At 54.0% G+C, this 20,800-nt stretch overlaps 1 protein-coding gene across 3 annotated transcripts in view; it reads right to left on the reverse strand.

The window, feature by feature from the left end:
• Positions 1–640: 640 nt before the first annotated feature.
• SNPH (syntaphilin) overlaps positions 641–20,800 on the reverse strand; it is a 44,187-nt gene continuing 24,027 nt past the window's right edge. Inside the window, exons 1-5 of one of the 3 annotated variants that reach the window (XM_061126969.1) lie at positions 17,784–17,856; positions 11,205–11,301; positions 10,407–10,514; positions 7,948–8,097; positions 641–4,936 (exon numbers count right to left, since the gene is read on the reverse strand). In XM_061126969.1, coding sequence (XP_060982952.1) covers positions 3,745–4,936; positions 7,948–8,097; positions 10,407–10,514; positions 11,205–11,301; positions 17,784–17,826 — 1,590 coding nt within the window. In that variant the 5' untranslated portion in view covers positions 17,827–17,856 and the 3' untranslated portion in view covers positions 641–3,744. Of the gene's footprint in view, positions 4,937–7,947; positions 8,098–10,406; positions 10,515–11,204; positions 11,387–17,783; positions 17,857–20,800 lie in introns of those variants that run through there. The other 2 variants (XM_061126971.1, XM_061126968.1) reach the window with 2 other exon arrangements.

Here is a 20,800-nt window from a genome sequence, read left to right on the forward strand (position 1 = left end):
CAGTCCCATGACGCACCAGTGTTGGTTGTCTTTTACGCAGTGGTGAGACCGATCCCTTTTCTATGCGTTGCCTCTGGGAACATGACTTGCCGCCGTCATATGCCGCCTGTCGGTGTGAAGCAGGGATGACTCGGTAGTGGTGGGGGGTGGTGGGGATAGTGTGGGCTCTGGAAGGGGACACTGGCTTTATAGCACCCCCTGCTCAGTGAGTACAGCTGGCTTCTGCATCTGTAGGTGTGAGAATCACTTCAGGGGTGCTAGAGAGGATGAAATGGGTGCACTCTCAGGGCCCAATGGGGCTGACACCCAGGGGGTGCCAAGTGACCCTGAGGAGGGGTCAGATGCATGGTAGAGCTGAGCCAGCTTGCAGCTCTCAGGTTCCCTCTACCTCAGGAAAGATCTCTGCCCACTCAGCTCTTTCCAGGGTGTGAGTTTTGACTCCCATGCGGGTAGGGACAGCGTGAGCCCCCTTCATCCCCCTCACTGCCCCAAAAGACACAATATAAAGAAAACAGGCTATGGATCTGGTTGTGTTTTCATGCTTTAATCCAGAGCTGTTCTGCTGTAGGTACAACTCTGTCAGATCAAAAGGACAAAGGAGACAAAAGTGAAGACCCCTCCCCACCTCCCACCCCCTTCCTGTGTCCCCTGAATTCTCTGTCAAGGGCATGGCTGAATATAACAGTGCACTATGAGTTGTTTGTACTGACCCCTAGGTCACAGAGGGGTCATGAGTTCACTGGGCAGAGGCCCCTCCGTAGGCCTTTACCCCAGAACCTTGTCACTTGCCTCCTGCGCTGCCCCCCGACCCCCAAGGTGCTGCCAGGTACCCCGGTGCTATTGGCAACTGGGAATGGTGTTCATTGAAAAGCTAAGTTACCCCCTTGGGAGATATTTGGAATAAACTTCACTTGAGGCCAGCTCTCTGAGCAGAGTCCTGCCCCTGACTCTGATTCCTGCTTGAGTCTGGACCAGAGGAGCAGCAGGGCCAACTCTGGCCTGGACCCCACAACTGAGGGGAAGCCACTTCTGGCAGTGGGGCTCCAAGGGACCGGCAGTTCCAGAAGGTGATTCCTGAGAACAGTGTTGCTCAGGATCTAATCAGCTCCAGCCAGAGGCTGGGGAGAGGGGAGACCCCAGAGATCTCTGCTCTAGAAGCGGAGGGCAGGAGAGAAGGTCACAGCCCAACAGGAGGAGGTATTAAGCAGGAAGGAAAAGGGGAGCCTTGGAGGATGAGCACTCAGCGGGAGGCTCCGGGGCCCTGGCTTTGCCTCCAGCCCCACATTCTGGGCCCTGCAGTCTGGGCTTGGAGCCTGAGCCGGCGGACTGCTGCCTCTCACCGCCAGAGCCGCCCAGGCAGCTCTGCCCCTTTTGCATAGATGCGGGATCCTGAACACACACACACGCACACAGGCACGAGCTGGAGCCCGGCCGACACAGTCCCAGCACCTGTCCCGGGCCTGGGCCGAAGGTTCGCCTCCTCCATTGACAAGAGACAAAGCCTGTCAAAGGTCCCACCAGACCCCACAAAAGAGAGGACCTGGAGTGGGCTGGGGCCCCTCTGACCAGGCAGGCAGGTCTCAGCCAGAGCAAGAGTAGAGGGTGGCACCAGGTCCTCTCCCCTTGTCCACAGACCTGATCCACATTCTTCCCGAGGGGCTTGTTCAGAATTAGGGACAGCGTGGACCATGGCCCCAGCCCTGACCACATCCACCAAAACACAAGACACAGTAGGAAGGCCACAGACAGCAAGACGCAGACAGGAGCAGAGGGGCTACGCAGCTCTACTAGATTCCAGGGCTGAAAAATATATAGATTTTATGTTGTCAAATATAGTCATACCTTTATTTTCTCGGCAAAGCTTTTGACTATTTCTAAGGAGACACTGCGCAGCTCCGTGAGTACACGGCATGAGGCGGGGTCCACGGCCAGTCTTGGCTTGGCTTTGGATTGGGGTTGTCCACTGCCCCTCCGCGTCACGACCCCAGGGTCCTGTGGGGCAGCCCAGCCCTGCCCCCAGAGTTCAGGTTTGGCTTGGCTGGGATGGGGGAAGCTCCACAAAGGATGGCAGGTCTGAGGCCTGGAGTGAGGACGGGGGGCTTCGGAGGCACGAAGCACGTGGCTGAGGGGCTCCCCCCCGACCTGGGGGTGAGGCTGGCTGCCCCCCCAGGGCATGCAGGCATCCCCCGCACCAGCGGAGGGCACAGAGAGGAAGGGCATAGTCCACGAGTCAGGGGACAGCTGCTGAAACAGCGGGGGTGGGCAAGCAACCTTGACGGAACCAGAGTGCCCCCCTAGGCCAGAGGGGTGGGTAAGACACAGGGTCCCACCAATGCTCCCCACCCCTGCTCCAATGTAGGGCATAACTCTGAAGAGTGGGTGGGGTGAGCAGACAGGTATACGCCCTGAAGGGGAAGAGGAATGGGTTTATTCTGTAAAATAAGAATGTTAATAAAGTGTCAGCAGCTTTGCTGGGGGACCCAGACATGGTCCTAGGGAAGGAGGGGGGGGCCAGTGAACCTTCCCAGGTTGACTGGGCTTGGGCTGGGAGCCCTACTCCACTCCCACCTAGGAGACATTTCAGGGCACCCTGCTTTGGCCTGGACGGACATCACGGCTTCAGCACCTCATCTTGCCATTCATCCTGTTGGATATTCCTCCAGAGGCAGATAGGTGTAAGATTTAGGAACCCTCATCCTAGAAAGCAGGCAGCCACCTCAGGGGAGATCCTGGGGTGCATGAGAATCAAGTCCCAAAATGAACATAGTGCAAAGAAGAAGTTGGTCCTAAGGTCCCCGGAGAAACTCAGGCAAGCTCCAGGGGCTGGAGTCAAACCAGCTGGGGTTGCTGAGCCCAGCCCCACCTCCCAGGCTGCAGGGCCTTGTCTCAGAGACTGGAGGAGCCCCCTTGAGCTGCCAGCCCCATCTCCTCTTGTGCTGGCAGAGTCTCCAGATGGGAGCTGGGGCTCAGGCCAGTCTGACTCTAATAGAAGAATGACCTGACACCCTCAGAAACGCCAAGAGGAAAAGTGAGGTGGGGAAGATATGAGATGAACAGACAGACAGGGGACCCACACTGCCCTCTGCCACCTCTTGCCCATCACCATCTTTCCTCCAGCCCGTGGCCTGACTGCGCTCCCAAATCCCAAGTGGGGAGCAGTCTGAAGAGGCTGGAGCTCAGCGCACGCCGAGTGGTTCCAGACCTGTTCCGAGTCCCAGTCCCCTGCCTGTACTTTGGGTCACAGCTGCCTCCATCTGAGGAGATAATACTGGCCCAGAAGCCTGGGCTGAGGGCAAGGGGTGGCTTGGGAGACAAGGCCTGGGGTACGCAGGGAAACAGACAGGACCTGGGGGCGGGGGATGGGGAGGCCGGGCTGACAAGTCAAGGCTGGCCTCCTCAGATCATCACACGGGAGACTTCCTGAGCAGCGACTGCCCTGTGTGGGGGGCTGGGTGGGCAGGGGGGCTGGGGTGGGGGCCTCGCCATTTTCTCTCTCTGCAGTGTGTCTGATCAGCGGGCCTCCCGGCCGGTGGTCTCTCTTCCCTTCTCTCCTGTTGCAGTTTTCGGACACCTTTCCCCAACCTTCACTCCCAGCCTCTGACACGGTTCTCATCCTGAAAAAGCCACCTCCAAACCCCAAACTAAAGAAATAAGATGATGCCCCAGGGGAAGGTGTGGGAGGGAGGGCGGCACCCCTACAATCGGTAGTTGGGCCGTGGGAGCCCCTGCCCGGGCCAGCCCTCCTCAGAGCTGGGAGCTGCCTCCGGCGGTTGTGCCAGCAGCACTCGGGCCCTGATGGCTTAGCGAGCGGCAGCTGATCCTGCGGATGGAGTGCAAGGCCACGGTGCAGCAGCCCCGCAGCAGGGAGCTGATGTTGTAAATGGGCTGGCCCTGGCGCCGCTGGGAGCGGCAGAGCCAGGCCACCGTGGGCACGGCGGGCACCACCACGGCCAGCAGATCCACGATATAGTGGCGGCTCCAGTAGCTCTTGGGCTCCTTCTCGGCCGTGGCTGCCTCCTCCTCCTCTTCCACAGGGCACGCCACACTCACTGACGGGCTGAGGTTTGGGTGGGCACCAGGGCGGTGTGGGGTGGGCCCCCAGATGATGGGCTCCGGGGCCTCCAGCTCGTCCCCCACCGTCACCACCACTGCAGAGTTGGGGTCTCTGGGCCCCGGGGGGTGGGGATCCGGCTCTGGGCGCCTGTCCCCTGACTCGGGGACCATCCCGCAGACCTGGGCCTGGGTCACTTTCTCCAGGATGGTGTCCAGGTCAGGCTGGGATGGCATGAAGTCCGTCTGGATGGCGCGCTCCTGCATGCAGCTGGCCTGCACGCCGGCCTCCGTGCCACACAGCAGCTTCTCGTAGGTGTTGCTGGCGGGGAAGCGGGGCCCCAGGCTGAAGGAGCTGTGTAGAGATGAGGGCTCCTCGGGGCCGCAGTCCACCCCTGACGACAGCAGGCTGCTGGCCTCCAACGCCTCCGTCCGGCTCAGGGTGTCATCGTTGGCCACGAAGCCGCTGTCGACCCCATCCTCGGCCGAGGTGCCAGGGTGGTCCCCGGGCGGGCGGTCGCCGCAGACAGCGGGGTCGCTCAGCTTGGTGTAGGTGGAGCTGCGGGTGAGAGAGCGGGCCGGGGAGCCACCAGCCGACTCAGCTGCGCCGTCCTCCTTGGCCAAGCCGTTCTGGGCCACTTCCATGCTGTGCAATAGCGTCTCCAGCTTCTTGTTCTGGATGTTGATGTCCACAAAGTACTTCTGCAGCCCCTTGTCCTTGTCGATCAGGTTGTTCTTGACGGTGTCGATGACCTGCTTGAGCTGCTTGATCTCCTTGCGGGCCTCCTTCAGGGCCAGCTGGGCCTCCACACGGTGACACTCCTCTTCAATCCAGTCCTCCTGCATGCGCGACAGCTGTGTCTTCAGGTCATCTATCTCTGTGTCCCTGTGAGCGGACGAGACACCCGCGCTCATCACCTGGCCGGTCACTCCACTGAGGACAGGCAAGGAGGGGGTTGTCCCCAAGGACAAAAGCACTAAAAACAAAGGAACGGCTCGATGTCTCCTTCCTCATCCTCTTTATTCCACTGGAGAAGCAGTGGGGTTGGGAGAGGCGTGAGGGGTCAGGACAGAGGAGCCTCCTCCTTGGGGACAAGAAGCCACCGTTGCATTCCCAACCACCCCAGAGCCGAAATGCGGACGACTGTCCACTTTGACATCCACTACCCAAAGAAAAGAGTTGATGATGAAGACCTCGGTTTAAAAATGCAATTCCTATAAAAACTTAACACATCCATTTAAAACTCTTAACATAAAACAACAAAGATGAAACCTAAAATCTCTGCCCAGAGGGATGTGACTTCCTACAAAAGCCGGTGGTGGAAATTTTCAGTGGAGGGTTATTTGGCCAGCAACTGCGGGGAGAGGGTGACAAACCACTTTGTTTTCATGAGAGAAATTACTGCCGCGAATGTAGTTGATAATGTTACATCTTCCCTCCAGGGGAGGGGTGAGAAGTGGTGGATGAGTCCAAGGAGAGTAACGAGAACAGAGTGGCTGTCTTTTATCTGTGCTGGATGTGTCCTTCTTATAAGTACTGTTGAGAGGAGAGGCCCAGAAGATTGCTGAAAAAGGCACAGAACTACTCCCAAGAGAAGAGGCAAGAGCAGGCAACACAGACTGTCAGAAGAGTCTTGGCCAGAAACTCTCAGGCTTTTAAAATCCCTAAGGCTTAGATGAATCTGAGGGGCAATGCAGGGGAGGGAGGTGAAGTAGGAAATGATGCTATCTAGTCCAGAGGTAAAGCCAGGGTGAAACTCATCAGGATGGGCCAAAAGCAGTAAGAAAGGAAAATCTTTCATGGAACTGAACCTGGCCTGCATGCAGCCACTCAGCCCAAACCCTCCATTCACATAAATAAAATCCAAATGGCATGTCCGTCACTTTGGGGTTTATAAGGCCAGCAGAGGGACCAACCCAGATCCAGCATCGTGCACTTTTCAAAGGTGGATTAGAAATTCAGGAAATGGGCCTAGGAATCTCACTCTGCAAAACACTGAAAGGCCTGGGCCTGGGGGGCTGCAGGGGCCACAAGATCAGCAATGGTATCAACTGGAAGGGAACAGAGGGGAAGGGATGCCCAGCAGGGCACAGCTCGGCAATGGAGGTGCGGTGGCAGCGGGAACTTGGAGGGGCTCAGAGCCCCCACAGGTGCGGGGGAGACTGTCCACTCCTCCTGCCTCGGGGTGGAGGGTTCACTCTAGGGTAACCCTGCTCACTGATGCTGAGCCCTGGGAGGAAGGGTGAGTTTGGAAGAAGGGACTGGGCATGATCAGCTGGGCTGGACCCTCTCCTCCTTGGAGCTGGCAGGACCCCAGAGCTGCGGCTTCCCAGCCCTGCCTCCGTCTCAGGTGGGCTGCAGGACGTTATATTTGAACTGGGTCTTGACGGATAAGTTTGCCAAGGAAGTGAGATGGGGGGAAAGTGCATCCTGGAAGTGGGGATACAGTGTATGAAAGCACAGCGTGAAAAGCCGTATTTGAGGAGCAGGCAGGCTACTGCAGGAATGAGAACATCACTGTTCGTAGCGTGTGTGGAGGGCAACAAGACAGCAAGTAGAGAACGGCCACAGTTACTGCACCAGTCATGGGTGGAGAGGCCAGGGAGCCGAGGGCAGGCACGTCCACAGCAGGGCATCCTGCCCAAACCACACAGGGCAGGTCGCCTGCTCTGAGCCACAGGGCAGTCCTGGAAAGGCAGCAGGGAAATGGGCTGTCTGCTCCCTGAGGGCATCGGAGCAAATGGCCAAGCAGGCCCAGGGCATCACTGAGAAGAAAACGGGAAATAGAAATTCCGGCTCTACAGACAAGGAGGCCCACAGAATGCCACCTGTGACCTCAAGTTCCAAACCACAACAAATACATACTGAATGGGTTACTTGGCAGAGCTCTGGTCAAGAAAGATGTAGTCTTATTTACTTTATATATATAATAGACACATTCACAGAGGGAGAAAGATTACTGGCTGCCAAGGATGGGGTTCTTGGGGAGAAATGGGGGCATGATTGCTACTGGGAACAGGGTTTCTGTCTGGAGTGATGAAAACATTCTAGAATTAGATACTCTTGATGGTTGCACCATTCTGTGAATATACTAAAAAACCACTGAATTGTTTACTTTAGATAAGTGAATTGTATAGTATGTGAATTATATCTCAATAAAATTGCTATATTAAAAAAAGAAAAGATGAAGGAAGGCATAGTCATGGTGCCCTGACCCCCAGTGCCCTGCCTGGCACCTTGTCCAGCTCACAGTTAGCTGTGTATCTGAATCCACACAGTTTGAAGAAGATGGGTAGATGATGCAGAGGTCAGAGGGCAGCCCTGCAGCTTCCATCATAAAGATGAAGCCGTCTGCCTGGAAAGGTGAAGGCTGGGAGGGTCAGGACTGGCCCTCGGGTCTGGATAATGAGCTCAGACAGGCTCATGGGGTCTCCTGGGAGACCCCTGGGCTGGGTGGGCGCTCAGAGAAAGGTTTCTCACAATGGATGAGGAAGAAGGCACCTGCGCCTGAACGATGGGTCAGGAGCCCCTGGTGACCCCCTGGGAGGAGGCCAAGGAGGGTTAACAGGTTGTTTCTCCCCCACCCCGCCCCCCCACCCCAGGGGCAGGTCAGCCAGGAAGAATGCCCTGGGCTCCTACTCCCCAGGTAGAAAGGAGCCAGGGCACGAGAAGTGGCCAAAAGGGGCTGCCAGGCTCCGACCGAGAGAGCACTGCCTTGGAGTGAGAAGGGAGGCGGGAAGGCCGGGGAAACCGCTTTCGGCTTGGCCCTAAGCAGCCACCTGAAGCTTCTAGGAGCAGCTGAGGGAGGGAAGGGACGGATGGGGTTTTGCGGGAGAAAGGAGCCCCCAGCCACTCCTTCCTCCCAGAGATGCCGCGGGCCCTGGCCTTCCGCTCACCGGTCCTGGAGCCGGTCCTGCGTGTCCTTAAGCCGGGCCTTCAGGTGCCGGATGCACACCTCCTTCTGCTGCAGGGGCGTCAAGTACTGCTCCGGGGTGGGGGGCTTGATGCCATGGTTGTCACTGCACAGCGTGTACTTCATGGAGCGCCTGCCAGGGGGCGCTCGTCAGCGGGGAGGGAGGAAGGGCCTGGCGATGCGCTGTGCCTCCAGGAGCGAGGGAGCCCCGCCTGCCCATCCCGGTGCCCCGCCCACTCACCCTGGAGCCCCGCCTGCCCATCCCTGTGCCCCGCCCCCTCACCCCGGTGCCCCCGCCCACTCACTCTGGAGCCCCGTCCACCCATCCTGGTGCCCGGACCCCCTCCCCTCCTCCAGCGCCTTGCAGGCCAGGCCTTCCCCTGTGCCCCTGTGGGCACGAGAACACCCGGCCCTTCTGGAAGGTGGGTTTTATTAAGGTTCTTCTGAGGGAAGGGCATAGCGTCGAGGTGGGGAGGTCAGGGCTCCTGTAGCTCGGGGTGGGGAGATTCGTCACAGAGCGTGTGGACAAGCCTGGTACCACCCAGGGCAATGCCATCTCTGTCAACCCAATCCCAGCGCTGCAGCCCAGGGCTGAGTCTCCCATCCCAGAGAATGAGGCTGAGGCAGGGAGAAGCCTCCCTCTCCTTGTAATTATCCCGGGGCCTGCCTGGTGGGTAAGGACTTATCTGTAGTATATGTGAGTGACTCGGTGTGGAAATCTAATAACTGTACCGCAAGAACCATATGAGCTGGCTCTGTGTTGTCATCACCGTCGCCTAAGCGTTCATTCTGTGTAAGGCAGGTACCGAAGTGGTAGCCTGTCCTTTCCCTGGCGTAAGGTGGGTGATAGTAAATATAAAATTAATAGTGTGTAAGTTTTCTTACTGTTCTACAACTGTGCTTTCAGAGGATCACATTACCCTACAGTATGCCTTTCTCTTGTAATTGGAGAAACTGCATATCAGCCTGTCATCACTGTAAGTGGTTTTTAGAAAAATGTAACAACGTTTCTCATACTATATTATGAATATGACTGTAATACTGTATGCCATAAAATTTTGATAATGATTCATTCATTAGATAGGCTGGGCTACCGTGAAGCAATCGTATTGCTGCTTCTTTGTTATCAATGTGTATTGTTATCAATACATGCATCATTATACTTGTAAGTAAATATGAATTTCTTTTTCACATGATCTTTTCATTTTTGATGTCTAGTCTTAGTGATACATATAATTCCTATAGCACTTTGTGTCATATAAGACAATATTGCTGTACTGACAGATGATTCATCTTAGAAACAATGTAAACATAACATGTCAATAAATACAGTGCTGTAAACATATTTTCTTGTGCTTATAATTTTCGTAACATTTTGTTTTCTCTAGTTTACTGTATTGTAAGCATATTGTTGATAGTACATATAACACACCAAATATGTGCCAGTCAACTGATTATGTCATAAAGGCTTCTGCTCAACAGTAGGCAGTTATGTTTTGGGGCAGCCAAATGTTATATGTGGATTTTCAACTGCACAAGGGGTCAGTGCCCCAACCCCCTTGTTGGACCAGGGTCAACTATTCTAGGACACCAGCTCATGAACTCGTTCCCACAAATGCAGGTGGATCCTTCCCATCTACACATGCCCACTCATGCTCTAGAGGCACATGCGAGCCCAGATGTGCTATGAGCATCGACCTGTTCATAGCTGTACCCTGAGGTGGAGGCAGGCTGGATACGCACCACTCCCAGCAGCCACATTCCCCTGCATGGGGTTGTGCAGACATGTGTGTGTGGTGAGCACACCCAGGTCCCACCAGTGCCAAGGAGAAAGAATTCCCACCCAGAGGAGGCGGGAGGGCCAAGGCTTTCACCCAGGGGCAGAGAGCACCCCAGTCCCACCAGCAGACCACGGCCTGACCTCAACTCACAGCTTCCTGCCTTTTCCCTGACAGAACTCCCATTTTGCTTGGGTGGCCCTGCAGCCAGTCAGTCACACCTGCACCCACCAGCACAGTGTAGACAAAACTTACTGGGGAACATGTTCTGTCTCAGAAAATATGAGCCTGGTGTAGGGGGAGGGAGGGTTGGCCTCCTGCCTGCTTCTTCCCTGAACGTGGATCTGATGCCTGAAGGTGTCGGAGCCAGCTGTACACCAAGGATGGTGGAGGTGGGGTCCTCGACACTTTGGGGAGTCGCCCACCTCTGGCCCCTTGTTCTGAAAGCATCACCCCTAGTTTGTCTCAGCCAATGTCTTTGGTTACATGCAGCTGGGTATGATCATATTCATGTTACAGATGGGAAACTGAGGCTCAGAGAGAAGGGACCTGCTCAAGGTCACATAGCCAGGGAGCTGGGGATGGTTAGAACACCCACACCCCCCAGGCCCCAAGGCGTTCAGGTTCCCCGCGGGCGGGGAGGCAGGAGGGAGGGGCCGGTTACCTGGGCGTGGGGCTGCTGTCACTGCCCTTGCAGGAGCCCGAGTTGCTGCTGCTACTGAGAGAAGAGGTACCGTAGGCATCCCGCACACTCACGGGCGGAGAGGTGCGCCTGGGGGCAGGGAGAAGAGGCAGGTGCTCGTTCTGGATGGTGGGCAGCTGCGGACACTGGGCGAACACCGCCAGGCCGCTGCGGCCCAGAGGGCCCCCACTTTGGGGTCACCGCCGGGGAGAGAAGGAGAGGAGAGGGTGGGGGGGACAGAACAGACAGGGGTGACAGAACAGACAGTGCAAATCAAGATGGAAAACCAGGAGGAGGCAGGTCCTCCTGGCTCCCCAGGGCAGAGGTGGAGGCTGAGCAGGGCTATGGGCCAAGGGTGGGGCCCAGCTACCCCTACCGAGGGTCCTCAATGTCCAGGGTCCCCCAAGCCCAGAAGCAAAGTGCCCTCCATGAACTGAGACGGAGGTGGAGAGGAATGGGCAGGCAGGCGTAGGGGCAGGAGGATGGGCATACGGGGAGGCCAGGTGAGCCTGGGTGGAAGGCTACATGATGTCTTTATGAGGATGGAACAATATTAATGATGGGAGAGATCCAATGGTTTAAGTCTTCAGAGAACTTTTCTATCCACGGTGTCATCTGAGCCCTTAAATAGTTCCTGAGGCAAGCGTCAGCAAGCTCATTTTAAAGACGGGAAAAGTGGGGGCAATGACTTGCTCCAAGACAAGTAGATGGTGGAGCGGAGGCAGAGACCCCCTCCCCCCACTTTCAGAGGCCAAGGCTCTGGGCAAGGGGGAGACTCACCTGCGGGATCCACCAGAGGCCCGTCTACTGCCTGGCAGGGACATGGCCATGAGGCTGCGGGTCCGGGTGAGGGGCGGGATGGGCGGTGTCCCCGGGGCTGAGGAGAGAGGGCGGGTTGGGGGGGCCGTGGGGAGGGCCGGGCCCGGCCACGTCATCCTCTCGCTGGGGCCACTGCCCGGCATGGCTTCTCCTCTCACCCTTCAGCAGGATACCCGGGACCAGATGGGGGGCTGGCAGGCCAGGTTCTGCCCACAACTGCCTCCACCAGTGAATTTAGCAGGGTCCCACCACCCAACTTAAAATCATGATCGTCAGAGCCTCAAGACAGCCAGAAATCATCAGTCCAGCCCCGTGTCCTCAGATGAGTGGATGGTGCCCCAGAAGAGCAAAGGCCTCCCCCCAGGTCACACGGACACTGGGGCAGGGCCTCCTGATTGGCTCAGCTCAGCACCGAGTCCGGCTGTGAGCCAGGGCCCCCAGACCCCTGACTCTCAGACCCCCCACCCCTGTGCTGGTCAATCCACCCTCCTCCTTGGAGGGGACTGCAGGCTGGAGGACTCCTGGAGCATCACCAGGAAGCCCAGATTAGGCTGGGCTAGTCTCGACGTCACCTTCCCAGAGGGCCTGTTGGTGCGAGGCTCAGGGCTTCCCGTCTATAGGGGAGACAAGACAGACCAACACACCAGCACACGTGTAGAAAGACATATGGATACACATGAACATGAAAAGGTACCGCATCCCTGCCATTCCAAGGCGTGCCGCACAGAGCTCAGGGAACATGCTCAGGGGGCCTGAGCAGGACATGCAGCCCGTGCCCGCCCTGCCCCCACTGCCCACATGCTACACACAGGCATGCCTTTGCCCATCCATGCAAATGCGCATGCTCATTTTGGGATGCATGAGGAACTCAGGGCACAGGCTCAAAGCAAATGAGGAAGGAGACAGATGGGAGAAGAAGACAACCCCCCCCCCCCCGACCCATTCAGAGCATCAATGTTGGCTGGACCCAGTAGGAAGTGACCATGCCTGCAGAGATCCATTCTTGGCCCTCTTGACAAGTGGGTAGGGAGACTCAGACCTGGGCTCCTGTCCGGGGATCCCTAGGGCCCTTTCCTGGGTAGGGGCTTGGGTTCCGAGGGCAGCTTTACAGATGTTTAAGGGAGGGAGAGGCCCCATGCTGGGCTGGTGTTGGCTGTTGTGGGAGGAGGCCTGTGCTGGGCTTTAGCCCAGAGCTCCTGAAGGCCAGGGCAGGGGGTGGGCCTGGACTCTTTGCAGCCAACATGCTAGTTCTGTGCCAGCTCCAGAGACCCTAGTCCCCTCCTTCCACACTCAGAGCAGGGACTAAGGACAGTCGCCTGGGTTACAGGACTTGGCCGAGGACACCGTGCACTGGACCTTCCTTCATGCTGGGAGAGAAGCGGTTGCCAAGCCCTACACCACGCCAAAACCCCGTGCCAACCACCTTACGTACATTACGCCATCGACTCCTCCCAACAACCCTATGAGGAAGTGCTGTGATTAGTCCCTTTTCAGATGAGGGATCTGAGAGGGAAGGGACTGCCCGAGTCCCTGCCCCAGTGTGGCAGGACCAACACCTCAGCCAGGCCAACACCAGATGCTGAGGGGCTGGATCACGGAGCCTGGATCCCCTGCCCAGGGCACCACCCCTTCCCACGTCAGGGCCTCTGAGGATCCCGGCTGCCCTGGCCAGTGGCAAGGCTGCCTCCTGAGCAAACAAAGGTGCTGCTCAGGTGGCCTGTTTCCTGGCTGGGACACAGACACGGTCTGTTCCCTGGAGGGCCTGGACACAGCCAGCATTGTCTGCCCAGAGGTGTCAGGTGCCAGGTACGGGAGCCGCTGGCACCCTACCTGTTACCTGAGCTGCTCGACCTGGCTTGGCAATGCATTCCACCCGCCATGCCCCAACCACCCAGGCAGGGCCTCCTGGAACTGCAGGGCTGGCCCTCAGAGGAGGAACCGTGGGACAGGGGCTAGGGGGACAGGGGTGCTCCTCCATACTTGCCAGGAAGGCCACCAATGTCTTAATACCTCCTAGGCACAGGAGGGCCTCAACCAGGAGCATGGGGGAGGGGCTGATTGTCCTTACTCATGGGTGGACAAGGGCTTCAAGCATCACCTGTCTTTTTTTTTTTTTTAATTGGAGGATAATGGCTTTACAATATTGGGTTAGTTTTTGCCATATTATAGCAAAGAGAATCAGCTATATGCACATACGTATCTCCTCCCTTTTGCGCCTCCCTCCCATCCCCCCACCCCTCATTCTACCCCTCTAGGTTGTCACAGAGCATGGAGCTGAGCTCCTTGGGCTACACGGCAGCTTCCCACTAGCTATCTTATGGGAATGTATATATGTCAATGCCATGCTCGAATTCATCTCACCCTTGATCATCTGTCATTGACGGAACTCTTCTGCCTGCTGCCAGGTGACCATGCTGAGTGCTATTATGTGCCTTGGCCCATTATTCCAAATAAAAAACCTTCGAGGCAGGTTCTGTTATCACATTCCGGTTCAAGGTCACACAGCTGCACGTCCAACAGACCCTGGCCTCTAGCCCCAGTCAGCCTGGCTTTACCGGCCATCCTCCCATCATCACTTCTGGCTTTTGGGAGGATGCTGTGCCTTCAGGAGGACTTTCAGCAGAGGCAGGACTCAGAGCTGAGGCCAGGCCTCACTCTTCCAAACTAGCTCTGGTGAGTGTTGCTAAGGAGCTCGCAAAGCCTCGGTGGAGCTCTAGGCTCCAGTTCTGGGAGGCAGGCACCAGGCCTGCTTTGCCTTGGAGCTGCGTGTGGCCTTGTACAATGAGGGCTTTGTCCCCATTCCTACCTTGCTTGGCAACCAATCCCACACCTCCCTCCTCTCTTGCTCCCTCTTCCTTCCTCTCTGGCCTGGGGAAGGGCGGGGCAAGGGGATGGCATTTGTACCTGGATGGAGCCGACAGTCTCCTGGGAGGCCAAAGACAGCCATTCATCCGGGACAGAGGTGGAAGTGGCATTTCCCCTGCTGGGATGAGACCTTGCAGGCTGGAGTCCCTCTGGGAGGGCAGAAGATACCCAGGCCCAAAGGGAGTCACCTCCCCAGGATCCAGCCCAGAAGTGTTGGTGAGCACCTGTGCTCTCTCAGGTCCTCCCTCCCCTCTGAGCCCCAGAGAGGAGGTAAGTTGCCATGGTGTTTGTTGCCATGCCAACTGCTTGGCCTGGAGTCCCGCAAGCCTATCCCCAGGTGGCCATTGGAATGGAAGGTGGAAAGGAAACCCCTAAACGTGGGGAGCTGGGCTGACAGTCGTCCCTCACCTCCACCCCAGGGTAAGCCCAGCCCCATTTCCCCATCCTGCCCACACCTTGGCAACCCTGTTGGATCCACCCCTTTCATCAGTCCCTCACACACCCAACAATGGGAGCTTGGGAGATGGAAAGAGTCAGAAATAGTCTAAGAGATCTGGGCTCAAATCCCAGCTCTGTCACCCTCTAGCTGCCTGCCTTGGGCAAGTCATGCCACTTCTCTGAGCCTCAGCTTCATCATCTGTAGGTATAAGCGAAAGCTCCTCATATGGTTACTGTGAGGATGAGATGGGATAATTCAGGCACGGGGCTTAGCCCAGTGCCCACCATACAATGAACACACAAAAATGGGAAGTGCCAGGATTTGGGTAGTAGGTAACTGCAGTGCAATGTGAGCTTTGAGAGAGAAACATTCAAGGCATAATAGTGTCTTCAGGAAGGTCAGGGAAAGCGTCTTCAAAAGGAAATTTACACTGGGCCTTAAGGGGTTAACAGGAGTTCACCAGGCAGAAAAAGTGCATGGGAGGGATGGAGAAGCCTGGGCAAAGGCAGTGAGTAGTTCAATAGAATAGTGTGGCTGCTTGAGGAAACTAGGGGGCCTAGTGGAGGCAGGGGCACAGTGGGAGTGAGGCTGCAGAAGGAGATGGGGCCAGATCACACAGTGCCACAAAAGCCAGAATCTTGTCCTGTGGGCAACAGGGAGCCATGGAAGAGCCTTAAAATGGGGATGGACATGATCAGATTTGCATTTTAGAAAGCCCTGCATAGGGGATCTTTGTGGATCATAGCTGGAAAGGAAGAGAGACCAGTTAGGAGGTTATCAAAAAATTAGAAGGGCCTGGTTCAGGGCATGGGCTTCCCAGGTGGCGCTAGTGGTAAAGAACCTGTCTGTCAAAGCAGGAGACATAGGCGACGTGGATTCAATTTCTGGGTTGGGAAGACACCCTGGAGGAGGGCATGGCAACCCACTCCAGTATTCTTGCCTCCATTATTCTTGTCTAGTATAACCCATGGACAGAGGAGCCTGGTGGGTTTTAGTCCATAGGGTCACAAAGAGCTGGACATGATTTAGTGAGAATGAATGCAGAACAGCCCAGGAACAATGGAGAAAAGGGCATGGGGGCTCCTAGAAATTTATCAGAGGCCCTAAATTAAGTAAAACGTAGGGCGTAACTCATCTTTTTTTTTTTTTTCTTTTTAGGTAAGAATTGGATTTATTTAGAGAGAAACACACTCCATAGACAGATTATGAGTCATCTCAGAAGGGGAGAACAGCCTAGGGCAAAACTCTTGACCATGGCATTCAAGGGCCTCTCATCTCTACAGATTCCAACCAGCTCTCAGCTGCTTGCTGACCCCCGAGGAAAGCCCTGTTGTTGCTCCCATGTCTGCAAAGGCTGTTTGCCCAGCTGACAGCCCTTGCCCGGCCTTGTCCTCATGCATACATTGCACTTTGTGTTAGGGTCTGCCCTGCAGGCCTTTCCTCCTGCGACTTCACCGGTCACTTATTCTCTCGACCACTTAGCATGCCATGGCTTAGGTTGAAACTCAGGGAACACCACCCTCTGGGGAACTTCATAAAAATAAACACAATCAACACACAACTGTTAGTAACACAATGGATTAAACAGACACGTATGATAGACCAAGCAGTTGGATTAGATGGTCTCTAAGACAGTTTTGGATCCAACATTCTCTGATTCTAGAGCTGTGAATGAAATAATAGAGTTCTAATTGATGCTTTCTTCCCTTTCAATGACTAGAACCCCTGGGTTTCAGTTTCTCCATCTGTAAAATTAGGAAGCTGCCTTCTTCAAAGCGAGACATGATGGAATTTTACTCAATCAGTGAGTCATGGGGGAGAAACCAGGCTCTTGAGTTAATCTAATATGCTAGCTAAGTGAAAGTCCCTGTATGTACCATAAATTATCCTCCCCCACCCCCAAAGAATTAGCCATCAATAAAAGAAGAAAGCTATCCAAAAATCCAAGGGAACAGAACAATCTGTGTCTGATGACTCAAGCCTCTCACAGCTGTGGAAAGCAAAGCAACACAACCTACAGACCAGAACTTGGGTGAAATCCTCTCTCTGCCAAGACTACACCAGAAGGCAGAACATTCCACCTGTCAAACTGCAGAGCGCCTGGTGCTCCTAGAACGCTAATGCAGAGAGGAGTGGCAGGTGGAAGACGGGCCTGGGAGTGTTCCAGCCACCCTCTCTGGATCTCCAGGTTAGTGCTCTGAGCGCTGCTCATGGCTGAGGGGTTTGGTAAACTTCCCCTGGCTTCAAAACCTCATCACCCACTACGCTTCTCCACACTGTCAGCAAAAGCCAGGACCTTTCCTCCTGGACACGGAACGGGAGGCAGTGGCCGCACGTCTCCAGCTTGCTCCTTGTTTCCTACCCAGGCTTCCCGCAGAGCTGGAGCCACAGATGCAGCCACTGGACCCCTCCTCACTGTGGCGACCCCAGCACAGCGCAGGGCAGACCCACAACTTGGCCACGCGCTGCGAAGGCTCTCAAGGCGAGCAGAATGGGAGTGAGGGCGCAGGCATCTGCTATGCTGGGTAGTCTCCGGTGGTTACACTCAGATCCCAGAGCTGGGAGGGCATGGAGCCCAGTGGCCTTCAAACCACCCAGAGAACTTGCCCCTGGGACTAAAAGGGGCTGTGGGCTCAGGCCTCCTTCCCCATTTCACCTGGAGAGGCTCCTCTTGTTTCTGTTCTACCTATGGAAGGTCAAAGTAAGACTACCTTTTTGGGTTTTGCAGGTTAAATATCTATGCAATGTATATTTTCTGTGATGAGATACTCCTTCATATCCACTAGGATGGCTATAATCAAAAACACAGATAATAATAAACAGGGGTGAGGATGCAGAGAAATTGGAACCCTTGTGTGTTGCTGGTGGGCATGTAAAACAATATGGTACAGCTGCTGTGGAAAACAGGCTGGCAGTTCTTCAAGTAAAACATTGAATTACCAAATGACCTAGCAATTCCACTGGTGGGTATTTACCCCAAAGAATAGAAGACAGATGTTCAAACAAAAACTCACATAGGGATGTCCATAGCAGCACTGTTCACAACAGCCAGAAGCAGGAAATGACCCAAATCAAATGTCCATTGAAGGATACATGGACAAAAAGTGAGGTTTACACATTTGGTGGAATACCATTTAATCAGAAAAAGGAATGAAGTATTAATATATGCAACAACATGGATGAACCTTGACAGTATTATGCTAAATGAAAGAAGCCAGACACCAAAAGACACATACCGTGATTCCATTTGTATGAAGTGTCCAGAACAGGCAAATCCATAGCGACAGAAAGCAGATTGGCGGTTGCCAAGGGCTGGGGGAAGGAGGAGTAGGGAATGACTGCTAGTGGGCATGGGATTGACGAAAATGTTTTAGAATTAGAAAGCGGTGACAGATATACAACTTTGTGACTATGCTAAAATCCTTTGTATTGTACATTTAAAACTGTGGATTTTATGGTATGTAGCTATATATCAATAAAAAATATATAATCTATATAATATTAATTTCAAATGAACTGGTGTAAAATGGCAGGCATGGTCCAAGAAGGGGAAGGGAATGATGGCTCAGCAAGCAGAGACTGGACACGGACAAGAAGCAGCCCTCCTGTTCTACCTGACTCCAGGCTGCTGGGCCCAGGGCGGCTGCTGTCCTGGTGCCCGTGAGAGCCTGGAGGAGACAGGTGACTAAGGCTGCCCCTTTTGAAGGTTTGGAATACACCCAATTCCATCTGATTCTCACAAATTCCCTGTGGAGGGAGGCCAGGTAGAGACCGATCCATGGACACATGGGAAATCTGAAGCTGCAGAGCTTTTGAGATCACTCAAGGTCACACCTGGACGTCTAGGTCTCAATGCCTGCATTTCTACTGCATCATGAAGGTCTCATAGCACAAGAGATCTGGGACATGTATTGTTATGCTGCATGAAAAAGCAAAATTCTACTCTCCCGGGAGATCCTAAAATACTGTGGGGGAGATGTGGGGTTACAGCCCCAAATCCTGTGCTCTTCATGCTTCCATAAAAGGAGGACATCGCAGGTGGAGAAAAGGGAAGCCTCATATACTCTTGGTGGCAGCATAAAATGAGGCAGCCTCTGAGGAAAACAGTGTGGAAGTTCCTTAAAAAACTGAAAATAGAACTACCATATGATCTAGCAATTCCACTCCTGGGTATATATCCAGAAAAATCAGTAACTTGAAAAAACATATGCATCCTAATGTTCAATAGCAGTGCTATTTACAATAGCCAAGACATGAAAGCAACACAAGTGCCCATCAACAGAAGATTAGATTAAGAAGGTGTATATATATATATATATATACACACACACACACACACACAAAATGAATATTACTCAGCTGTAAAAAGAATGAAATGTTGCCATTTGCAACAATGTGGATGGACCTAGAGAATATTATGCTTAGTAAAATGTCAGACAGAGGAGAAATATGTGATATCACTGATATCTGCAATCTAAATAATAATACAAATGAATCTATATACAAAACAAAATATACTCACAGATACAGAGCACAAACTTGGAGTCACCAGAGGACAGAGGGAAAGGGAAGTGACAAATTAGAGGCTGGGGTTAACAGACACAAACTACTGTATATAAAATAGATAAGTAACAAGGATATACTGAAAAGCAGTGATCCCCAGCCTTTTTGGCACCAGAGACCAGTTTCATGGAAGGCAATTTTTCTGTGGATCAGTGTGGGGAGATGGCTTTCGGGATGATTCGAGCTCATTACATTTACTGTGCACTTTGCTCCTATTATCATTACATCAGCTCTGCCTCAGATTACCAGGTATTAGATCCTAGAGGCTGGGAATCCCTGCTGTCAAGCACAGGGAATTATACCCATTATCTTGTAATAACCTAGAATGGAATATAATTTGAAAAAATACTCAATCATTAAGCTGTACTGCTGAAACTAACACAATAGTATAAATAACTATATTTCAATAAAAAGATGATAAAATAATACACTTCCTGAGACAAAAAAGTGGGACATCACAGAAACAGGAGGTTAGCAGAGCAAGGATGATTATTCAAAAAGAAATTCTTCATGTCTTCTCCCTAACCAGCATAAGTCTCTCCACATCCCTCCAAGAATCAGCCATGTGGGCAAAGGAGAAGCCCTCATTGCGAGGACCATTGTGTTCAACTCTTCCAACAGCTGTTGGCTGCACCCTGCTCTCTAGACCAAGTGCTTTGTGAGCCCAGCACTGAGAGACCCTCAGCTCCCCAAGCCATATCGCAGGGTCACTGTCATGACCTTGGGCCCTTGACATGTCTGAGTCTCAGCTGCCACATGCGTTCAGTGGGAGCCACCCACCTGACCTTGCCTGTCTCTTTAAGATCCAACCAAGGCAACGAATGCAACAACGGAGGAAGTGCTTAGACAAACAGAAGACAGAATATTTCTTGCCATTACTACGAATATCACTACCTTGAAGGGGATCTTCTCTCCTTTTTCAGAGATATTATTCTTTGCTTTATGTCAAGTCCCAGCAGGCACAGGGGGTGACTCTGAAATTACTGGCACCCTCTGCCCAGCTGACTGCCCTGGGCTGGCTCTCCAGGGCAGTGCCTGCCAGGTCTCCTATATGGGGAGGGGCGGCAGGGGGCAACACTGGTTTCTATCCCTCCACCATCCAGCGTGCCAAGGCTGCCCCTCTGCAGACAGCCACAGGGAGGCCTGGGGGACAGAGGGGCCCTGGTGCAAGCCCCAGCTGGGCAGATGCCTGGCAAGTGGCTCCTGGCAGATGGAGGCCCTCCAGTGACCTTGGACACAGCATATGCTTCCCTGGGCTTCCTGGCTGATAGAGCTGTCAAGCCATCGCCTGGCTCCTTTCCCCGCTGCCTCCTCTGCCTGAGGTTCCAGCTCTAAAGCCTCACAGGATGGGACCTCTGACTCTATGGATTCTCTCTCTCTCTCTCTCTCTTTTTTTTCTTCAAATCTCTGCCTTGGTTCTCAGAATCCTTGAGTTGGATTGAGTTGAGTCCACACCTATCCTAAATTTATCCCAAGTACCTCCAGGGGCTAACAACCTCACAGAATTCTAGAATCCTGGGTAGACTTTGTCACAAGCCATCATTTTACAGAGAGACACTGAAACCCAGGAAGAACATGCAATTTGTTTAAAATTGCCCAGCAAGTGGGGGATAGAGTCTGGGCTGGGAGTTCAACTCCTGGCTCCAGTGACAAAGCTTCTGCACTGTGGCCTCCACCCCACACCCCTATT

This window comes from Dama dama, chromosome 23 (genome assembly GCF_033118175.1).
Source record: "Dama dama isolate Ldn47 chromosome 23, ASM3311817v1, whole genome shotgun sequence".
In the NCBI taxonomy this organism is placed as follows: domain Eukaryota; kingdom Metazoa; phylum Chordata; class Mammalia; order Artiodactyla; family Cervidae; genus Dama; species Dama dama.